This window comes from Hypanus sabinus, chromosome 3 (assembly GCF_030144855.1).
Source record: "Hypanus sabinus isolate sHypSab1 chromosome 3, sHypSab1.hap1, whole genome shotgun sequence".
Lineage (NCBI taxonomy): Eukaryota > Metazoa > Chordata > Chondrichthyes > Myliobatiformes > Dasyatidae > Hypanus > Hypanus sabinus.
The window spans coordinates 38,767,611-38,789,424 of NC_082708.1; the positions used below are offsets into that span (position 1 = coordinate 38,767,611).

The 21,814-nt window shown below is 40.5% G+C and overlaps 1 protein-coding gene across 2 annotated transcripts in view; it reads right to left on the bottom strand.

Moving 5' to 3' along the window:
• Positions 1–14,616, bottom strand: part of b3glcta (beta 3-glucosyltransferase a) — a 190,201-nt gene extending 175,585 nt beyond the window's left edge. The window contains exons 1-3 of one of the 2 annotated variants that reach the window (XM_059964117.1): positions 14,471–14,616; positions 9,363–9,415; positions 6,063–6,102 (exon numbers count right to left, since the gene is read on the bottom strand). In XM_059964117.1, coding sequence (XP_059820100.1) covers positions 6,063–6,102; positions 9,363–9,415; positions 14,471–14,528 — 151 coding nt within the window. In that variant the 5' untranslated portion in view covers positions 14,529–14,616. Of the gene's footprint in view, positions 1–6,062; positions 6,103–9,362; positions 9,416–14,470 lie in introns of those variants that run through there. The other variant, XM_059964118.1, reaches the window with a different exon arrangement.
• Between the last annotated feature and the right edge of the window lie 7,198 nt (positions 14,617–21,814).

A 21,814-nucleotide genomic window follows, 5' to 3' on the forward strand; every position in this document is an offset into this window, starting at 1 on the left:
GCATAATGCATTCTATGCACGTTCACACTGAAGAGAACAAGTATGCCATCACACACTCTGACAGATCCAGTACACCAGACTCTACAGTCATAATCGCAGGTGTACGATCAGCCTTCCAGAGAGTGAACCTGCGGAAAGCATAGGGCCTGGTCATGTCCTCAGATCCTTTATGGATCGGGTGGCAAGGGTATTTGCAGACATTTTTAACCTCTCCCAGCTTTCAATCTCTGAAACCAGCTTCAGGCTAGGGTTTCCTCCTACTTTAAGCAAATTCCAATCATCCCAGTACCCAAGAAAAACAGATCACATGCCACATCGTCTACCATTCAGTGACTTTGACTTCTACCACCATGAAATGCTTTGAGAGGCTGGTCATGGCACACATCAACTCCAACCTTCCAACAATCTCAACTCACTACAATTTGCTTACCAGCAACACAAGTCCAAGGTGAATGCCATCACCCTGGCTCTTACACTCATCTCTGGAACATCTGGACCATAAAGACACCTACTTCAGCCTAATGTTTATTAATTACAGCTCCGTCTCCAATACTGTAATTCCAAGCAAACTCATCACAAAACATCGGACCTAGGGAATCAACACCTCTCTCTGCAACTGGATTCTTAACATCCTGGCAAACAGACTGCAATCAATAGGGATAGGCAGCAAAACCTCTGCCACAATTATTCTGAACACTGGTGCACGACAAGGATATATCCTCAGCCCCCTACTCTACACACTGTACAGTTACGGTTCTGCTCTAACTTATACTGCTGCAGCAGGCTGCATCTCCAATCATGATGAGTCAGAGTAGCAGAAGGAGAAACAGAGCTAAGTAACTGAGTAATTTTCCCCCCAAAATAGCAAAACAAAAGCACCGTTCATTGACCAGCTCAGGAAAGGTGACAATGCACATGTTCCTCTCTACATCAATGGTGCTGTGGTTGAAAGGGTTGAGAGCTTCAATTTCCTATGAGTGAAAATCACCAATAGCCTGTCTTAGAATAATTGAACACTACAGTACAAAAACAGCCCCTCCGGCCCATCTACTGTAGTCTATGCCAAAGGGGCTGTTTGGGTCCAATCTGCCTAGTCCCATCGACCTGCACCTGAACCATAGTCCTCATATCCCTTTCATCCATGTAATTATACAAATTTCTGTTAAATGTTGAAATTGACGCCGCATCTACCATTTGGGCTGGCAGCTCATTCCACACTCTCACCACCCTCATGTTCCCCTTAAACATTTCAGTTTTCATCCTTATCCTATGACCTCTAGTTGTAGTCTCATCCAACCTCAGTGGTAGTAGCCTACTTGCTTTTACCCATCTGTATCCCCCATAATTTTATATAAGTCTATCAAATCTCCCCTCAATCTTCTACGTTCTAGGGGATAAAGTTCAAACCTATTCAACCTTTCCCCTTAACTCGGGACCTCAAGTCCCGGCAACATCCCCGTAAATCTTCTCGGCACTCTTTCAATCTTATTTAGATCTTTCCTGTAAGTAGGTGACCAAAACTGAACACAATATGCCAAATTATGCCTCTGCAACATCTTATACAAATTCAACAAACAGGGGTCGATGCTGGGCCTGCAACTGTTCACAATATACATTAACGATTTGGAAGAGGGGACCAAGTGTTGTGCATTTAAGTTTGCTGATGATACTAAATTGAGCAGAAAAGCAAATTGTGCACAAGATATGGAGAGTCTGCAGAGACATATATATATATAGGTTAAGTAAGTGGGCAAGGTCTGGTAGATGGAGTACAATGTTAGTAAATGCGAGGTCATCCACTTTGGAAGGTAAAATGAAACAGCAGATTATTATTCGAATGGTAAAAAATTGCAGCATGCTGCTGTGCAAAGGGACTTGGGAGTGCTTGGGTATGAGTCACAGCAAGTACAGCAGGCTATCAAGAAGGCAAATGGAATGTTGGCCTTCATTGCTGGAGGGATTGAATTTAAGAGCAAAGAGGTTATGCTGAAACTGTACAGGGTACTGGGAGTCTGTGTGCAGTTCTGGTCTCCTTACTTGAGGAAGGATATACTGGTTTTGGAGGAGATGCAGAGGAGGTTCAGCAGGTTGATTCCAGAGACAAGGGGGGGGTTAGACCATGAAGAGAGATCGAGTCTCTTGGGACTGTACTCGGTGGAATTCAGAACGACAGAAGATCTTTTAGAAATATATAAAATTATGAAAGGAATAGATAAGATAGAGGCAGGAAAGTTGTTTCCACTGGTAGGTGAGACTAGAACTAGGGGATGTAGCCTCAAGATTCCGGGGCATGGATTTAGGATAGGGTTGAGGAGGAATTGCTTTTCCCAGAGAGTGGTGAATCTGTGGAATTCTCTGCCCAATGAAGCTGTGGAGGCTACCTCAGTAAATATATTTAAGACAAGGTTGGATAGATTTTTGCATAGTAGGAGAATGTAGGGTTATAGGGAAAAGGCAGGTAGGTAAAGATGAGTCTGTAGTCAGATCACCAATTATCTTATTGAATGGCAGAGCAGGCTCAACGGACCAGATCACAAACAACAATGGACTCAGCAATGATCCCTACTGCACACCATTAGTCACAGGCCTCCAGTCAGAAAGGAAAACATTTACAACCACTCTCTGACTTCTTCTGTGAAGCCAATGTCTAATCCAATTTACTATCTCATCTTGATTGCCAAGTAACTGAACCATCTTGACTAACCTCCCATGGGGGACCATGTCAAAGACCATGTAGACAACTTCCACTCATCAGCTTTGCTGGTAGCTTCCTCAAAAAACACTGTAAGATTGGTTAGATACGACTTACCACACATAAAGTCATGCTGACTATCCCTGATCAGTTCCTGTCTATCCAAATACTGATAGTGTATATCTTCCAATAACTTTCTCACACTGAAGTCAGGCTCATCAGCCTATAATTTCCTGGCTTGTTCCTACAGCCTTCCTTAAACAACAGAACAGCATTAGCTATCCTCCAATCCTCTGACATCTCAGCCATGGCCAAGGATATTTTAAATATCTCTGCTCAGCCCCTGAAATTGCTGCACTAGCCTCCCACAGGGTCTGAGGGAACATATTGTCAAGTCCTGGGGATTTATCCACCCTAATTTGCTTCAAGACTGGTTACACCTCTTCCTTTGTAATCTGTATAGAGTCCATGAAATTGTTGCTGCATTGCTTCAAATTTATAGACTCTGTATCCATGTCCATTGTAAATATAGATGCAAAAAATCCAGTCAAGATCTCACCAACCTCTTTTGGCTCCATGCATATATTATCTCTCTGATCTTCTAGAGGACCAATTTTGTCCTCTGGTACCCTTTTGCATTTAATATATCTGTAGAAGTCCTTATGATTCCCCTTCACTTTGTCTGCCAGAGCAACCTCAAGTCATCTTTAGCCCTCCTGATTTCCTTAAGTGTTATCTTGTATTTCTTATACTCAAGTACCTCATTTGTTCTTGACTACCTGTACTTGCAACGCACCTCCTTTTTTTCCTTAATCAGGGTCTCAACGCCTCTCAAAAACCAAGGTTCCCTGAACCTGTTTTCCTTGCCTTTAACTCTGACAGGAATATATAAACTCTGAACTCTCAGTTTTTCACTTTTGAAGGCCTCCCACTTCCTAAGGGCAAGGACACATTTGCCAGAAAACAATCTATCCCAATCCACACGTGAAGGATCCTTTCTGATACCTTCAAAATTTGCCTTTCTCTAATTTAAAATCTCAAGCTGAGGACCAGACCTATCCTTTTGCATCATTTTGAAACTAATAACATTGTGATCACTAGATGCAAAGTGTTCCCCTATACAGGGTCTAAAATGTAATCCCATTAACATGGTCATACATTTCTTATTCCTCAGTTCTGCCTATAATGGTTCACTCGATGAGCTCTCCAGTCTGTGCTTACTGAACACAGCTATGACATTTCCCCTGACTAGAAATGTTATCCCTTTAATCCCTCCTGCTTCAATAAATCTAGAACAACAGAACCGGGCAATATTGAGCTGCTAATCCTGTCCCTCCGACAACCAAGTCTCACTAATGGCTAAAAATGTCATAATTCCACATGCTGATCCATGACGTAAGCTCATGCACCTTTCCGACAATACTTCTTGCATATATGCAGCTCAGAATGTTAGTCCCACCATGCTCTACCTTTTGAACCCTGACCTTGTATGTAGGCTTAGCAACACGTTTCTCCACAATCACTCCACTATCAGTTCTGGTGCTCTAGTTCCTAAACCCCTGCAACTCTAGTATGAACCCCAATGTGTAGCACTAGCAAACCTTCCCACTCAGATATTAGTCTACCTCCACTTCAATGCAAACCCCCTTCTGTACAGGTCCTATCTTCCCAAGAAGAGAGCCCAATGATCCATCTGAAGCCCTCCTTTCTGCACCAACTCCTTAGCCATATGTTGAACTATATGATCTTCCTACTGCTGGCCTCACTAACATGTGGCATGAGCAGCAATCCTGAAATCAGGATCCTGGAGGTCCTGTCCTTTAACTTAGCTCCTAACTCCCTGAATTCGCTTTTCTGGACTTGGTCACCCATCCTATCCATGTCATTGGTACCGACATATACCACGACCTCTGACTGCTCACCCTCCCATTTAAGAGTGTTGTGGACTCAATCTGAGATATTCCTGACCCTGGCACCTGGGAGGCAACAAACCATCCAGGAATTATCCACAGAACCTCCTTTCTGTTCTCCAAATCAACAAATCCCCTAACACTACAGCTCACCTCTTCTCCCACACCCCCCAAGCCACAGATGCAGATGCAGTGCCACAGACCTGCTTGCTCCAACTTCTCTCTAGTAGGTTACCACCCTCCCCCCCAGCAGGACCCAAAGTGGTATACTTATTGTTGAGGGGAATAGCCACAGAGGTACTGTGCACTGGCTGCCTACTCCCTTTCCCTCTCCAGACAGTCACCCAGGTACCTGTCTCCTGCAACTTAGGGTTAATCATCTCCCTGTAGCTCCCATCTATCACCTCCTCATTCTCCCATATGAGCCAAAGGGAGAATGACTGCAAGAAACTGCAGAGTAGTGAACACAGCTCAGCACATCATGGAAACCAGCCTCCCCTCCATGGACTCTGTCTACACCTTTCCCTACCTCAGTAAAGCAGCTGGCATAATCAAAGATTCCACCCACCCTGGACATTCTCTCTTCTCCCACTGAGCAGAAGATACCACAAGATACCATAGACCACAAGACACTGGAGCAGAATTAGGCCATTCAGTCCATCAAGTCTGCTCCATCATTCTATCATGGGTGATTTATTATTCCCCTCAACCCCAACCTCATGCCTTCTGCCAGTAAAGTTTGACTAATAAAGATTTTATCAGTCTCTGCTTTAAATATACCCAGTGATTTGGTCTCCACAGTCGTCCATGGCAATGAATTCCAGATTCACCACCATCTGGCTAAAGAAATTCCTTTTCATCTTTTAGTACAAAGGAACATCCTTGTAGCCTGAGGCTGTGCCCTCTGGTCCTAGACTCCCTCTCTATGGAAAACATCCACTCAAAAAATGCACACATGCCAACCACCAAATTACCTATTTTAAAAAGTTTCCAAGTGCTGAAGTGACAGTGGGACTCAGTAGCTGTTTCTATGGCCAATAGTTGTTTTAGAGTAGTGCCCCTTTAAATCACTTTGCTATAGAACAGACAACACTATGGATTGTGACACAGATTGGAATGTCACATAATTTTCACCTAAAATCTATCTCTAAAAGAATATTTAGAGGAATTAACTTGCACAAGGAATAACATCGCTAGATGGATATCTATAAGATAACTGTAACATCAGCACAAGGGTGAATTGTGAAGTATCCAGCTGAGTCTGTAGTATGGCATAAGTCAATTGAAAATGGCCATCTCTGTGTTCTGATTCAGAACAATATGATTTGCATGTGTAGGTACTGTAAAACAATGTAGCTTGTTTTTATTCTACATCAAAGATTCTAAATACTGTGGTTAAATATCATGAAATTCTTCTTCTGAGTGCCAGAAATTTAGAAACATGTTATCTGAAAACTTACCGATAGATGTCTTGCGTGATTTGCTGCTGTCCACTGAAACCTATGAAAAACAAACTTTATAAATATTGAAAATGAACACAAGCGCATAGATTGTAGATTTTACTACAAAAGCACAAGTTTTTCTACCATTTTTGTGTTTCAAGTACCAAGATTAACAAAATTAAAGCTAGAATCAATCATTAATACAGTACCATGCAAAATCTTACACACATATACATATATAGCTAGGGGATCTTATACTTTTGCACAGTTCTGTGCAGAAAAGGGGATTTTATGTATGTAATTTTATGTATTGCACATAAAAAGTTCATAATATATGTGAGTGATGATAAACCTGATTCTGACATGGGTCTCTATTGTGGACTGAGAGTGGGAAGGGTGCAAGGAAAGGGGAATCACGGTTGGGAAAAAGGGGAAGGGAGAGTAGGAGCGGGAAGCACCAAAGAAATATTCTGTAATGATCAATAAACCAATTGTTTGAAATCAAGTTGCTTGGTGTCACAGGGCTGGGTGTGTCTGCACCTGCACCACCCTCCCCACCACCACCTCCCCCCCTCAATCTCTGGCACTCTTTCCCTGCCACCCGTCCCACACCCTTCCCATGGCACTCCACCCTCGCCAGTCTCAGCATCCTTTGCTCCCTCCAGATTTACAAACTCGCTCTCTGCTCCATATCGACAAATGCAGTACTGTGCAAAGGTCTTGGCACCCTAGGTAAACATATCCATCAAAGCCTTTTGCACAGTACTATATTTCCCCTAAATTACTTCTCTTTTGACTTTATGCATATGGTAGTACTGACACATTCTTGACAATGATTTTACCTTCACACTTCAAAATAGGAACAGGATACCATTATGTCTGTACTGATCATTATTCATCTTGCATAATTTTTCATCATTAATTTTTACATTTCTGATGAAGATTTTTGATATTAGTGAAAATTTATTATAGTTTTGCCTGAATACACAAGAGACTGTAGATACTGGAAATATGGAGCAATGCACAAAGTAACTGGATGAACTCAGTGGTCAGGCAGCATCTATGGAGGGAACGCTGCCTGATGGTTGGCTCCTCGTGACGGATCTTAATCCAAAATATTGACTGCTGCCTGTTCCTCCAGCTCTTTTGTGTGTTCCTCAACACAATTTTGGTTGTTTTATTTTGATATGTGCATGCAGTTTTAAAAGAGATGCTTCTATAGGGCAAGTTATTTATGCAGCTCAGCAGCACTTAACTTAATTACCAAACCCAAAGTGTAGCAATAGACCTAATGATGAAAGTAAAAAACAAAATGTTCAAATATCAGGCCATTTCTTTTTTAGCCAATTTCCATACAGACAAAATTATTCAAACTAAAAAATGACTATTGCACTAGCAAAATTCAAAGATTTGACTGCTTTGAACCTGCAGCAGATAGTGAGGTCAGCCGAGAAGAGCATCAAGGTCTCTGTTCCTGCCATTACAGACATTTGCACTACACGTACATCCGCAAAGCAAACAGCATTATGAAGTACCCCATGCAAGCTTCATACAAATTCTTCTCCCTCCTGCCAGCTGGGAAAAGGCACCAAAGCATTCGGGCTCTCACGACCAGACTATGTAACAGTTTCTTCCCCCAAGCCATCAGACTCCTCAATATCCAGAGCCTGGACTGACACCAACTTACTGCCCTCTACTGTGCCTATTGTCTTGTTTATTATTTATTGTAATGCCTGCACTGTTTTGTGCACTTTATGCAGTCCTGAGTAGGTCTGTAGTCTAGTGTCGTTTTTTTTTGTGTTGTTTTACGTAGTTCAGTGTAGTTTTTGTACTGTTTCATGTAGCACCATGGTCCTGAAAAATGTTGTCTCATTTTTACTGTGTACTGTACCAGCAGTTATGGTCGAAATGACAATAAAAAATGACTTGACTTAACTTTAAAGATAGAATAAATAAATTCATGTTGTCAACAAAAAGATTTTGGGCACTCAATTAATACAATTTCCACTACTTGATTTTTGTTTAGAATTTACCATCATCACAGATCATTGATCCTCTCCACACAGAAGGAACAGTTCACTCAAAGTAATCATGCTGAACATCAACCAGTTTGGTACAGAATCAGAATCAGGTTTATTATCACCGGCATGTGTTGTGAAATTTATTAACTTAGCAGCAGCAGTTCATGCAATATATAATATAGAAGAAAAAAATAATAAGTAAATCAATTACACTATACATTTATTGAATAGATTATAAATTGTGCAAAAAACAGAAATAATGTATGTATTAAAAAACTAAGGTAGTGTTCATGGGTTCAATGTCCATTTAGGAATCAGATGGCAGAGGGGAAGAAGCTGTTCTTGAATTGCTGAGTGTGTGCCTTCAGGGTTCTATATTTCCTACCTGATGGTAACAATGAGAAAAGGGCATGCCCTGGGTGCTGGATGTCCTTAATACTGGATGCTACCTTTCTGAGACACCACTCCTTGAAGATGTCCTGGCTATTTTGTAGGCTCGTATCCAAGAGGGAGCCAATTAAAGTTACAACCCTCTGCAGCTTCTTTCGGTCCTGTGCAGTAGCCCCTCCATACCAGACAGTGATGCAGCCCGTCAGAATGCTCTCCACAGTACATCTATAGAAGTTTTTGAGTGCATCTGTTGACATACCAAATCTCTTCAAACTCCAAATGAAGTATAGCTGCTGTCTTGCCTTCTTTATTAACGGCATCGCTATGTTGGGACCAGGTTAGATCCTCAGAGACCTTAACATCCAGGAACTTGAAACTGCTCACTCTCCACTTCTGATCTCTCTCTGAGGATCGGTATGTCATGTTCCTTCATCTTACCCTTCCTGAAGTCCACAATCAGTTCTTTCGTCTTACTGACGTTGAGTACAAAATAGTTTAATGCAAAAAGTTGCTGATGACTAAGCAGTTAACAGCCATTCTGCAAAACTCATGAAATTGTACATATACTTTCCTGCACACCTATATACAACCTCTCCGAAAACAATTATTTCTGAATAGTAGCATACAGGGGTTCAAGGAAAATTGTTAAATGTTATGACAGATTTTTTTCAGAGTATACTTCTCCAATTGTCCAAACAATGTTAGATATGACTAAACTGTTTAGGAGAAAAATATTTGCACTCTCATTCCTTTAATATGTAAGAGCTGAAAAATTACAATTATCAAATTGACAAATACATGTGAGAGCAAACCTTGCACAATTTATAAATATAGTCATGCTTTAATTATATCTGTTAATTGTTTTGCATATTTGGAAATGTGCCATTAATATGCGATGAGGTCATACCTGCGATGTGTCATGTTCCTTTGCAATTGCCAAGGTGAAACTGGAAAACAACACTAAAATAATAATAAAAAAAGGTTATATAGAATAGAATCCACATTGGGCTTACAAAGTAAATTACATGATTACATTTACTGGATTAGATGGTGGGAAATGGTACCTGAAGTAAAAACATTATACTGTATGAAGCTTTAAAACACTAGATGAGGAGCTGTGGAAATGATCTTTAAATAAAATAAAATAATTTGAAATCTGATTCCCCAGCCTTTTCCCATTATTATTTTACTTAAATATTATTAGGAGAGTTATAATCACATGTCATTTGACATAGTAATATTGTTGAATGTGTTTTACTTCAGTGTGAAAGCTGTCAGACTGAGGTTATTGAAAGTCTCTGCAAATGCTGGAAATCTGAAATTAAAAAAAAGAATTTTGGAAATATTCAACTAGGCAAGATCTGCAGATGAGGAAAAATACCATGCTTGACCACCTTTCATGTAATGAAAGGTCATCAACCAAAAATGCTATATGTTTTTCTCTCTCCAAAGATCCTACCTGATCTACTATAATATTCCCAACATTCTGTCCTTCTTTAATAATTGGATTTATGAGCTCCAACTGGAGAAGCTTTCAAAATGGTCTATTTCTGTTGGGCTGCAGTGAAGTCAATCAAGCACCTGTGAACTTTAATAGCTGAAGCATATCTTTGAAGGATGTATATTGGTTAAATTACTGAACAAGAAATCCAAGAGTGTAAGTGTCACTTCGGTAGCTGGAGAATTTAAATGTAATTAGATTAAAAATAATGGAACTTAAATATTAAAGGCTAGTCTCAACAATGTTGACTGTAAAATTAGTGGACCGTTCTAAAAATACTGTATGCCACATACTACCCTGAGAATAATTTTTTTACTGTGAATGCCTGCAAGAAAATTAACCTCAGGGTTGTATATAATTTAACAATAAATTTAATTTGAACTTTGAAATATGTGCAATAAAATGCCTCGGAGAAGGAAATCTCCCACCCATACCAGAGAATGAGCACACCTTGCCTTTGAAATAATTCTGCTAAACCACTATATTGAAGCAGAGCAGAGTGAAACTGGATAGAATACCCGACATTGATCTAAAGTTAAACACAGTATTTTAGTTCCTGTGTTGATGATAGAACAGCACAGATTCATTGTAAATTAAAGATATAGATTGAACAAAGCTGCTGGACATGTAATAAGAGTGTCAAGTGACTAAAGACAGTAGCAAATGTCAGAATAGGGCAGAGAAACATATTTCAATGGTAGAAATATAAATCTGTGTTACAAAACACTGTTAAAACAGAATGAGTGAAAACTAGTAACTTTAATTTTAAGTGATGTTCCAATCTTTTAAGCTGGTAGAGAGAAAGGTAATCTTTAAATAACAGTCTCAGAAGGACACCATTCAGTTGTTACAGCTCTAAGATTTAAATTTCTGCCTTGAAATCATTATGCATGCACAGTAGAAAATGCAAATAAATAAAGCCACCAGAATACAACTGAAACTGAATAAGTGACAGCCAAATCCGTAAATCTAAACAGAGAACTGCAGCAATTTTAAACCAGATGATAGGTTACAGAAGGTATAATGTTTGCATGAAATTTTACAAATGCTTGTTGGTGAACAATGTGAGCAGATGTCAAAAGGAAGGAGAATTGTGTACAATTTATGCATATATTTCAAAGCCTTGGCTAGTTTTTACCTCTTATTAGAAGATAATAATTATAACAAAAGAAGGCTATATACTACAGCATATAATGTCTGGTTCTCTGTTTAAAAGTAAAATATTATTCTAAGGATAATGAGGGGCAGTTGAGAAGTCACAAAGGATCCTCTACCATTTTTCCAGCTGGTCCAGACTCCAATGCAAACTTTGATAGTCTTACTCACTGTCCACTACATTGCCAATCTTCTACAAAATTTTTTGATTCAGTTTGCCACATTATCATCCAAGTTATTTATATGTAAGACAAAAACAAAGGACTTAGGACATACTATACAAATATTTTTGCATTATTTTTAAAAACCAGAAAGGACACAGGTGGCTTTCATTCAATTAAAATCTCATTGTTACTCAATGTTTATTCCACATATGACATTGCTAAATAGAATCAGCATCCATTCTCCAGACTTGTTCAGATGATATGGTTCAGATCATTTCAACATTTTGCAATTTTTGTTGAAAAAAATTCCTGAAATTACCCTAAAATTTCATTTTACCTTATTATAAATTAATTATAAAGGCTATTTTAAAACATACACCCTCTTTTTAACTTGTTTATATCTCCTCTTTGAATTGTTTGGCTTCCCTCAAAATTAACAATTATGCTCACAAATTTCCAAATATGTTTCTTTTTAATGATCATATTCAAAAGTGTATTAAAAACAATTAATTCCTCCGTAAAATGGACACAAAATATTTGGCAAACTGGTTTAATTTATATTACAGTTTCATCACAGAACAGCAGTCATCTTAGTTCCTCTGATCAAAACAGTGTTCCATAAAGTTACAGTAAGATGCTTCTTCCATCATTTAGAAGACCAACCATAAAGTTTTATAAGTTAGGAAAACCATTAAAGCAGGAAATATGTACAGTTAGGGTTTCTCCAGTTGTTATACTTCTTTGGTTGCAAGGTGCCTCATAGCAATTTAAGTTATGAAATGCATTATATACTGTAAATGCAAACTTCTTTCTTTAACTCACAGATGTAATTTTTCACCCTACTATGGCCCATATTATTAATTTCTTCTTTGGTCAAGTTTATTAATAATTGGACTGTTTCAATAAAGTGGGTGGAAAAATGCTACATAATCCTCTTTTATGCTTTGGTGAGAAGAACCATGTCAGATGTAGCTTTTGGCAGAAACATGTCATGGCCTAATATAAGGGTTTAGTACACAGTGCTCTCTAATGTCAGGAGAATTAATAACACACTGGTGGAGAGTGAAATAACCTAAGGAGGACCTGTCTATCTATTAGAGGATCTATATACCTATTGAAACAGACTTTACTCAGCTACCATGACTAACACTCATGGTGTATTGTGATCTCCCTGTAGAACACTTCTGCACAATACAGTCCCTGAGGCTGCACTAAATACCCCTAAGATTTAATATTTCCTTCATTTTGTTTTGATTATGCCATTCAAATGCAAGAAAGATAAAACAAGAGTGGGAAACAGATTTCACATCCATATAGGAAACTCCTATACCTCATCTGCAAAGTATCATGTTTTTTTATTGACTAGTTTCCAAGCAAAATCATCACCCGACTCCAGATCCTGGGAGTTAATATCTCCCTCTGCAATTGGCTCCTTGGCTTTCCAACCAAAAGACTGCAATCAGTAAGGATAGGCACCAATATCTCCACTACGATTATTTCCAACACTGATGCTCCACAAGGTTGGGTCCTCAGCCCCTAATCTACTCCCTGTGCACTCATTACTGTAACAAGACTGTGCTCCAAGTCCATCCACACTTGATACCACTGTGGTGGACCACATCTTAAATAACGATGAGTGGAAGTACAGGAAGGAGATGGAGAGCTTAGGGACATGTATCATGACAAGAACCTTTCCCTTGACCAAAGGCTGATCATTGACTTCAGCATTCTGCTGCCTACAGCACTGATGTTGAGGTTGAGAGCTTCAAGTTGCTAGGTGTGGACATCAACAATAGCCTGTCCTGGTCCAACCACATTAATGTCACAGCCAAGAAAATTCACAAACACCTCTACTTCCTCAGGAGGCTACAGAAATTTGGCATGTCCCCAATGACTCCTACCAATTTTTATCAATGCACCACAGAAAACATTGTCTGAATGTATAACAGCTTGGTATGGCAACTGCTCTGTGTGTGACAGCAAGAAATTGCAGAGCTGTGTGCACATCACAGGAACCAGGCTCCCCTTCGTGGACTCTTTATACTTCTCACTGTCTCAGTAAAGCAGTCAGCAGAATCAAAGACAACCTCCAACCCAGGCATCCTCTCTTCTCCCATGGACCCTTATTCTAGCTCAATGTGCTGTGTAATGATTCGATCTGTATAAACAGTATGCAAGACAAGCTTTTCACTGCATCTTGGTACCCAATCACTCAAATATAGCAATAAAAATCATGCATTAAAAGTTGTGTGTGTCTTGTGGCCCACAAACTTCTTAATAGATAGTAGATTCAATCACTCCTACAAGTACATAACACTCTTTTAGAGTTCAGAGACCAGCTGTGGACTAAGTTACGCTTACAGTGCACTACCAAACTGAATCAAATAGGGGCAGAGTGGCAAAACATCGGTACATTGTGTGAGATTGTTGATTGCAAATGGCGAGTTTGATGCCGATTGTGCAATTTTTTAATTCCCAAAAGTATTACAAGATACTCATTTCTACAAACGTATTTCAAATTTTTTCAGTGATACCGTGCTTCATGTCGATCTGAAGACAGATATGACTTAATGGAATTCAAATGTAAATAATGACCTCAAAATCTACTTGTCACTTAAAAAAAACGCTTAAAAACTAAGTTTATAAAGCGCCCAGCAAAACAGTTATTGTTTCACCTTTAGATCTTACTAAACTCTATAATATGCATTCACATTATAAAACAAAAATGTTCGCAATATTTCAACAACAGAAGATTATTTAACATTTGGGGCAGGAACCACAGTTGAAAAGTGTTTCCAATACTGTAAACCAGCGATTACAGTAACACTGCACCGGGCACAGTCAATGGTGCGACTAACACCATAAACTGGACCAGGGTCATGCTGATGTCCTCGTTTAACCCGTTTTCTCCATTGCTTTGGTTTTCAGGCCCCGAACAAGAGAGAGAGGGGTGGGGGTGGGAGTGGGAAATGCCCAGGTCTCAAACCCACCCTCGGAGGCTGGACTCAGGCCTCGGTGCTAACAGCCACATCCTGGGGCCCAATAAATCAGCTAAAGTTTGATTCCTTAAAACTGCAGCAATGCATTTCAGCCTCCTGATGTTTCATAAAAATAGATTACAGTCGCTCAGTCTCTGCGGTATCCTTTATTATAATACATCCCGTTCAGCTGTTTTGCACCAAAGGCGGCACTTACGGAGGACAACGGCGAACTGTGCACGTACAGCCAGCGGCAGACAACTATCTGTAAGCATCTCCGGCAACAAGCAGTGTTGAAACAGCAATTAGTATGGAGAGCGTCCACGATTTCAGTAACCCGCCACCAGCGGGTCACGGCTAATCTCCAAACCAAAGCATAACAGCGCCCTCAAGAGTCTGAGCAATCGGGCCTACACACTGCATTCAACGACAATTATATTTTACATCAATTTATCTATATAAATTATACATTAGCAGATAAAATATGGTTTCTTCACAATTCCCTTGCTTAAGGCACTTCACCTGGAAAACTAACTCCAAACTAATACTATGTGCTTGTTTACATGGTAACCCCTGCTCAAGTAATTCCTTGGAATTCCAAGTCCACTGAATCAAAGGTTTTGAATCTATAGCTTATTTTATTTATTGATTTTAGAATTTGGCCTTATTAGGTCTGCCATCATGTGTGGATCTGTAGAAGAGGTGAAATTCATTGTGGTTAAGTATGTGCACTCAATGTCAGTGAGACCAAGGAATTTCTTGTGGATTTCAAGAAGGGGAAGTTGGGAGATCACACATCTGTCCTCATCAAGGGGCCAACAGTGGCAAGCATGAGCAGCATCAAGTTCCTGCATGTCAATATCTCAGAGGATCTATCCTGGGTTGAAAATATTGATGCAATCGTGAAGAAAGCATGCCAGTGGGTATACTTCATTAGGAGTTTGAGGACATGTGGTATGTCACCAAAGGCTCTAACAAGTTTCTACAGATATACTATGGAGAACATTCTGACTGGTTGCATCACAAGCATGGAGGCTCCAGTGCATAGGACTGGAAAAATCTGCAAAGGGTTGTAGACTCAGCAAGCTCCATCATGGGCAATAGCCTCCCCACCATCGAGGACGTCTTCAAAAAGCAGCACCTCAAGAAGGTATCATCCATTATTGGGACCTTCGCCATCCAAGACTTGCCCTCTTCTCATTACTGCCATCAGGGAGGAAGATTAAGAGCTTGAAGATGCACACTCTACATTTAGGATCAGCTTCTTCCCCTCCACCATCAGATTTCTGAGTGGTCCATGAACAGTAGCTCATTATTTTGCTGTCTTTTTGTTCTATTTATTTATTATTTTAACTTACAATATTTTTATATATTTGGAAAGTACTGCTGCAGCAAAACAACAAATTTCCTTACGTATGTCAGTGATAATAAACCTGATTCTCATTCTAACTTTGATTTTTTGAATGCTGATTATCAGTGACAAAGCTTGCACTTACTGTCCATTTCTAGTTACTGCAGAAGGCTGTGAGTGCTGCCTTCTGGGCTCACAGGTAAATTTGCTGCAACTGTGTGGCCTCATCAGGGTGGTTCTGTTGGGGTGTCCTAGACCTGAATCATTAGTTGTTACTCTTTCCCAGATGTTGATGACCTTCGTGAGCTTTGTTTCAGTTTTCTGTTTGTATTTGAGATTACCAGCTTCTAAAGTTTTTTTTTAACTTTTCATTAAGAATTATTTAGGTTTGCAGTTCAGGTCAGATGTGGCCTGACAAGGTAAGAAGAGAAATGATGTAGCCTGTCTAATATGGCTGACTGTATTAACAAGTTTTAATGCTGAAGGTGTTGACCTGGAAGAGAACTATGTTGATCAGCTCACCCTTTCAGGAAATTTGTAATTTGTACAATTTTGTAGAAACACCATACAATCATAAAGACATAGAGCACAGAAACAGGCCCTGGGGGCCAATTTGTCCATAACACCAAGACTCCCATCTAAACTAGTTCCATTTGCCTACATTTGGCCAAATCCCTTTAAACCTGTCAGTTTCTGCAACAACCCCTTCCTCTGGCAACTCCTCTTCTTTTTCGCCTTGAACCAATACCATCTGTTTCTTAATTTCCCCAATCCTGGGAAAATGACTGCACATTCACCCTCATTATTTTATATACCTCTGTAAGATCAATCCTCATTCGGATTCAGATTTATTTGTCACATGTACATAGAAACATACAGTGAAACATTATTTGTGTTAACAACCTGCACACCTACGGGTGTGCTACAGTTAGCCCACAAGTGTCATAACACATTCCAGCACCAACATACCTTGCACAGAGTGCTCAGCAGAACAACACAGAACACAACAAAACAGGCACAACAAGCAACAAAATAACAAAATATTTCTCCCTGCCACATACATGGACAATCCTCTGCCTCCACACTCCAGGGTTCAAACATCGGGTTTCAACTTCCAGACTTCTAAACAATCTTTGGACTTCGATCTTTGATATTGACCCTGAACTAGCCAATGACAGGACCCTGAGCTCCTGCTTTGAACTTTGAGTCTCCTTGTGTCTCCTGCTCACCCAAATATCTGATCCTGGGATCCAGTGACCTGGACAAAACTGATGTCCTTCATCACCTGACCATGCTGGCCTTCAAGAGAGGATCAGATGCCAGATGCCAGATAACCTACGTCCCCATGTCCACATTGCTGGACTACAAACCGGAGTGCAGAGTAGAGTCATGACCTCCATCTCCTCCACATCTCTGTCACTGAATCCTAATCTGACTTCTAACTTACTCACAGTCCTGTTCCTAGACACTAACCTGATCCCTAACTCCTCTTTCTACTCCAAGACCATCTCTATGATCTTAAAAGAACAACTAAGTCTGAGCCACAATCTTGAGAGTCTGCAGTGCAACTCCATCTTGACCCTAATTCTGCTATGTTTCAGTGAAAAAAATCCCTCTGTTCATCACTCAATTCCTCAAGTCCCAGCAGCATGTTTGTAAATCTCCTCTGCACCCTTCCCAGCTTAATGGCATCTTTCTTGTAGCAAGGTGACCAAAATTGAACATAATATTCCTAATGCCGCCTCAGCAATGTCTTGTACAACTTCTATTCTTAATGTCTTGACTGATAAAGGCAGTGAGCCAAAAGCCTTCATCACCACACTGTCTACCTGTGACACCTCTTCAGGGAACCATGTTATCATGGTCCGGTCTGTTGACGCCTCATTTTCTTTTAATTCCCTTTTCCCCATGTTTTACCAAGCTCCTTGATTGAGGAACCTGATTCTCATCCAAACCAGCAGCATATAAACTCTGGCTTATATCTACTCAGGACTGGACTGTCACCTCAGCCAGTGTGGTAACGCATGTTCTGGGCCGCCAAGAATGGTGGATTCTAAATTGCTTCAGTGCCTGGGGTTTCTTTGGGAATTCTGTCTCTTCGTGTCCAGCTAAGTGATTGCCGGCCGTTAGCCGCTACTCCGAGTCAAGATACAAATTGTCTGTTGTTGTCTGGTTTTGTCGTCTTCATGTCCAGCTAAGTGGTTGCCAGCCATTTGCCACTTCATGTGCTTCTCCATGTCAAGATACGAACTGTCTGTCGTTGTTTGGTTTTGTCATCTCGTGTCCAGCTGAGTATTGCCGGCCGTTTACCGCTACTCCAAGTCAAGATACAAATTGTGTGTGCTATATTTTAAGTTCTGTTCCCGCGCCGGTTGCCTGTGTTAATAGGAGTAGAGCATTCCGCCTTCTGTTCTTTCCCGGCCACGCTCATCCCCTGGTCCACATTCCAGCTCTGCATAAGTCCCGCCACTAAACACCAGAGTCTTACTGTAGAGACCCAGATTCGATCTCCGGTCCAGCCTCGCTCACTCCTTGGCTCCCCTCAGCCTAATCTCACTTCCCAGCCTTCCTTGCAACTATTAATAAACACACTTCTGTTAAAGCTACCTATGTGTTGGTGTCCTACACCTGGGTTCGCTTCCATGCCCTTGTAACATATGTACTCCTAGATCCCTCTGTTTAACAACACTCCCCAGGGCCCTACCATTTACTGAGAAAGTCCTACCCTCTTTTGTTTTCGCAGTAGTAGTATTTTTCAGTGCCCTGAAATGCTTGAGACCCTGTAGACCAGGAGTACATTGGAGGATAGGGATCACTGCTACCAGTTAGGCCATAAGTTTTGTGCCAAGCCTGGGGTCTTGATCTTCAAGTATCTTTTCCCTCGATGGATGATTAATGTTATGTTAAAAACAGCTCTGAATTTTAGACTATACAAATTACATATCTATTTTTCTACTTTACTTTCCTTGTTGACCTACATTTCTCCCAAGCAAGCTGAAATGCCATTGAACTGAAACATTGGATCTCTTTCTTATTCCACATTTGATAACATGCTACACATTTTCATCATCTTATTTATTGCTTTTAAGAGGTAAGCTATTTCAAGACAGCACACAGCATGTTATATGTGATCTAAAGACTACTTTGACAATTATTAAGCATATCTAAAATAGCAATCGGCAACATTATTTCTGTCTCACTTAATTAATTTAGTTCTACTTAGGACATAAGCAACTTTCTGAATGAAAGAATTCTGACTGATTTTGCATAATTTTACTTCCAAATTAATTTGATAAATTAGCATATAGATTATTACAGAAATAAAGCTGGTTTGCAGAACAGCTATTATCTTGTTTACATAGCTGGTTAAATAAAACAAGCAGACATTTATATGGATAATGTTTTACCTCCATTGAGATATGCCAAACATGTTCTTTATTCACTCCTGCCATCAGGAAAGAGGTACAAGAGCCTTGCGACCCACACCACCAGGTCTAGGAATAGTCATTACCCTTCATCCATCAGACTCTTAACTAGGAGGAGATAACTTACTCAACTTCACTCACCCCAATGTTGAACTGTTCCCACAACCTATGGACTCACTTTCAAGGATTCTTCATCTCATGTTGTCAATATTTATTGATTTTTATTTGTTATTATTATTACTTTGATTGTAATTCTTTCTTTTTGTATTTGCATAGTTTGGTGTCATTTGCACATTGGTTGTTTGTCTTATTGTGTGCTGTGTTTCATTGAATCTATTGTTTCTTTTTGCATTTACTCTGAATGCCCACAAGAAAATGAATCTCAGGATACTATATGGTGACATAGATGTACTTTAAAATAAACTTACTTTGAACTTTAAGAGGGTTGCACGAGACTAGGAGATTAAAAAGTGAGAAGTATGATTACAATTGTATTGTGTACTGGTAATGCCAACTCTGAAATACTGTGCAATTTTGGTGCTTTACTTCCGAAATAAAGATATAATGGCACTGTAGGTAGTTCTGTAGGCCAATTCCTGGGATGAGAAGATTATCACAACATAAACAGACAGTGCATCAGATCTAAAGTCTTTGGAATTTAGAAGAATGAGTGGCTGTCTTACTCTAACATTATAAGAACCTAAGGGATTGAAACAGGGCAGAGCTTGAGACTTTTCCAACAGTGAGAAATGAAGGACATGGTTACAAGTTTATAGGATGGTTGCTTGAGATTGAAATACATGACTGTAACAGAAACATGTTTGAATTGATATCACTTTGATCTCTGCAAAGAAGTCCTGGTAACACATTGTAGGGTATAATTTTCCATCATAAGTAAGGAAATTAATAATGACTGTAATATTGTACCTACTGTCCTGATAAAAATAAAAACCTATGCTATATAATGCCTATTCCATATAAGGGAAGATTGTACCATATAGCTGCATTGATAACTACATTTAATAGATAGTAATTTGCCTCAAGCTTCTCTTAAACTTGTTCTGAACGGTGGGTATTTGGGGCTGTGAGATGGTGTGCTTTAGAACTGTATAGCACAGAAACAGATCTGTCTATGCTGATTATCATGCCTATCTATCATCCTGTTTGTTTGCATTAATTCTATATCTCTCTATGCACTGCTTGCTTGGTAGATGTTTAGGTGTCTTGTTACTGTTCCTGCCTCTACCTCCTCTTCTGACAGGTGCTGGCAAGTGGCTGAAGGATATTTTGTGCCAAATGAGGAAAATTCAATTGAGATCAAGCAGTTCAGAACCACTTCCCTCCTCAGTGTCGAAGGAAAATTCTTCTCCTCTGTTCTAGCAAGAAGGATGACATCATACATGGTAGAAAACCAATACAAAAGGGAGGGATTCTTGGATTCCCAGGATATGTGGAACACACAAGTGTTAAATCCCAGCTGTTAAAGGAGGCCAAGTCACCCAAAGGGAACCTGATGGTTGTGTGGTTGGATTTAGTCAATGCCTATGGTACAGTGCCACACAAGCTCATCAAGACAGCACTGAAGAACTACCTTATCCCAGAGAAGGTCACCAAGATCCTGGCAAGCTATTTCAAGTAGATTCACCTAAGGTTCAGCATGCAGGACTACGTAACATCATGGCAGCAAGTAAAAAAGGGCATTGCGACTGGCTGCACTATATCCATAGTCCTCTTTGTCATGGCCATTAATCTACTTATAGAGGCGGGGAAAAGGGAGACCAGAGGTCCAAAGGCAACAATATCAGGCAGCTGCCAAGCAGAGGATTTATGGATGGCCTTCCAGTTACAACCACAACACATATCCAGGCCAGGTGGGTACTCCAGGCGATGGACGAGACTGCCACATGGGCGCGAATGAAATTTAAACCTGCCAAATCAAGGAGTTTGGCCAACTTACCCAGAAGTTCACCTTGAAGATCCAGGATGAAGAAATTCCATCTATCATAGGAAACCCCATCAAGTGCCTAGGGAAATGGTATGATGACAGCCTGAAGGATGTGAACAACAGCAGATGCCTGGAGAACAAACAACAAGGTCTGGTAAAGATCGACAAATCAGGTTTACCAGGAAAGTTTAAGAGGTGGATCTTCCAACATGGGCTCCTACCCAGACTAATGGGACCAATGATGCTCTATGGTATCGCTCTGTCAACGGTCGAGAGCATGGAGAAGAAGATTAACCAGTATCTGAGACGGTGGTTAGGCATACCACAGTGCTTTTCTTCAGCAGGGCTCTACAGCAAGTCAGCCAGGCTCTGGGTTGTCCCTCTCCTCAGTTGTAGAGGAATTTAAGGCAGGGAAAGCATCTCATTATGACCCTCAAAGACTCCAAGGACAACAAAGTCAGTGAAGCAGGAGTCAAGATACAGACGGGGAGCAAATGGAAGGCGGCGGAGGCAGTAGAGGAAGCAGAGACCCAGCTTCGCCACAGAGGCGTTGTCGGAAGAGTGTGTAAGGGTAGACAAGGCCTGGGATGTGAGTCAACAACCAGGTGGAGGGAGGCCAACCCTAAGGACAGAGTCCCGACTTCACCACAGAGGCGTTGTCGGAAGAGTGTGTAAGGGCAGACAAGGCCTGGGATGTGGGTCAACAACCAGGTGGAGGGAGGCCAACCCTAAGGACAGATGCACTTGGTCCAGCAGGAGATAAGGAAGAAAGAGGAGGAGGCTAGATATGTGCGAGCAGTGGAGATGGGGAGTCAAGGGACCTGGACAAAGTGGGAAACA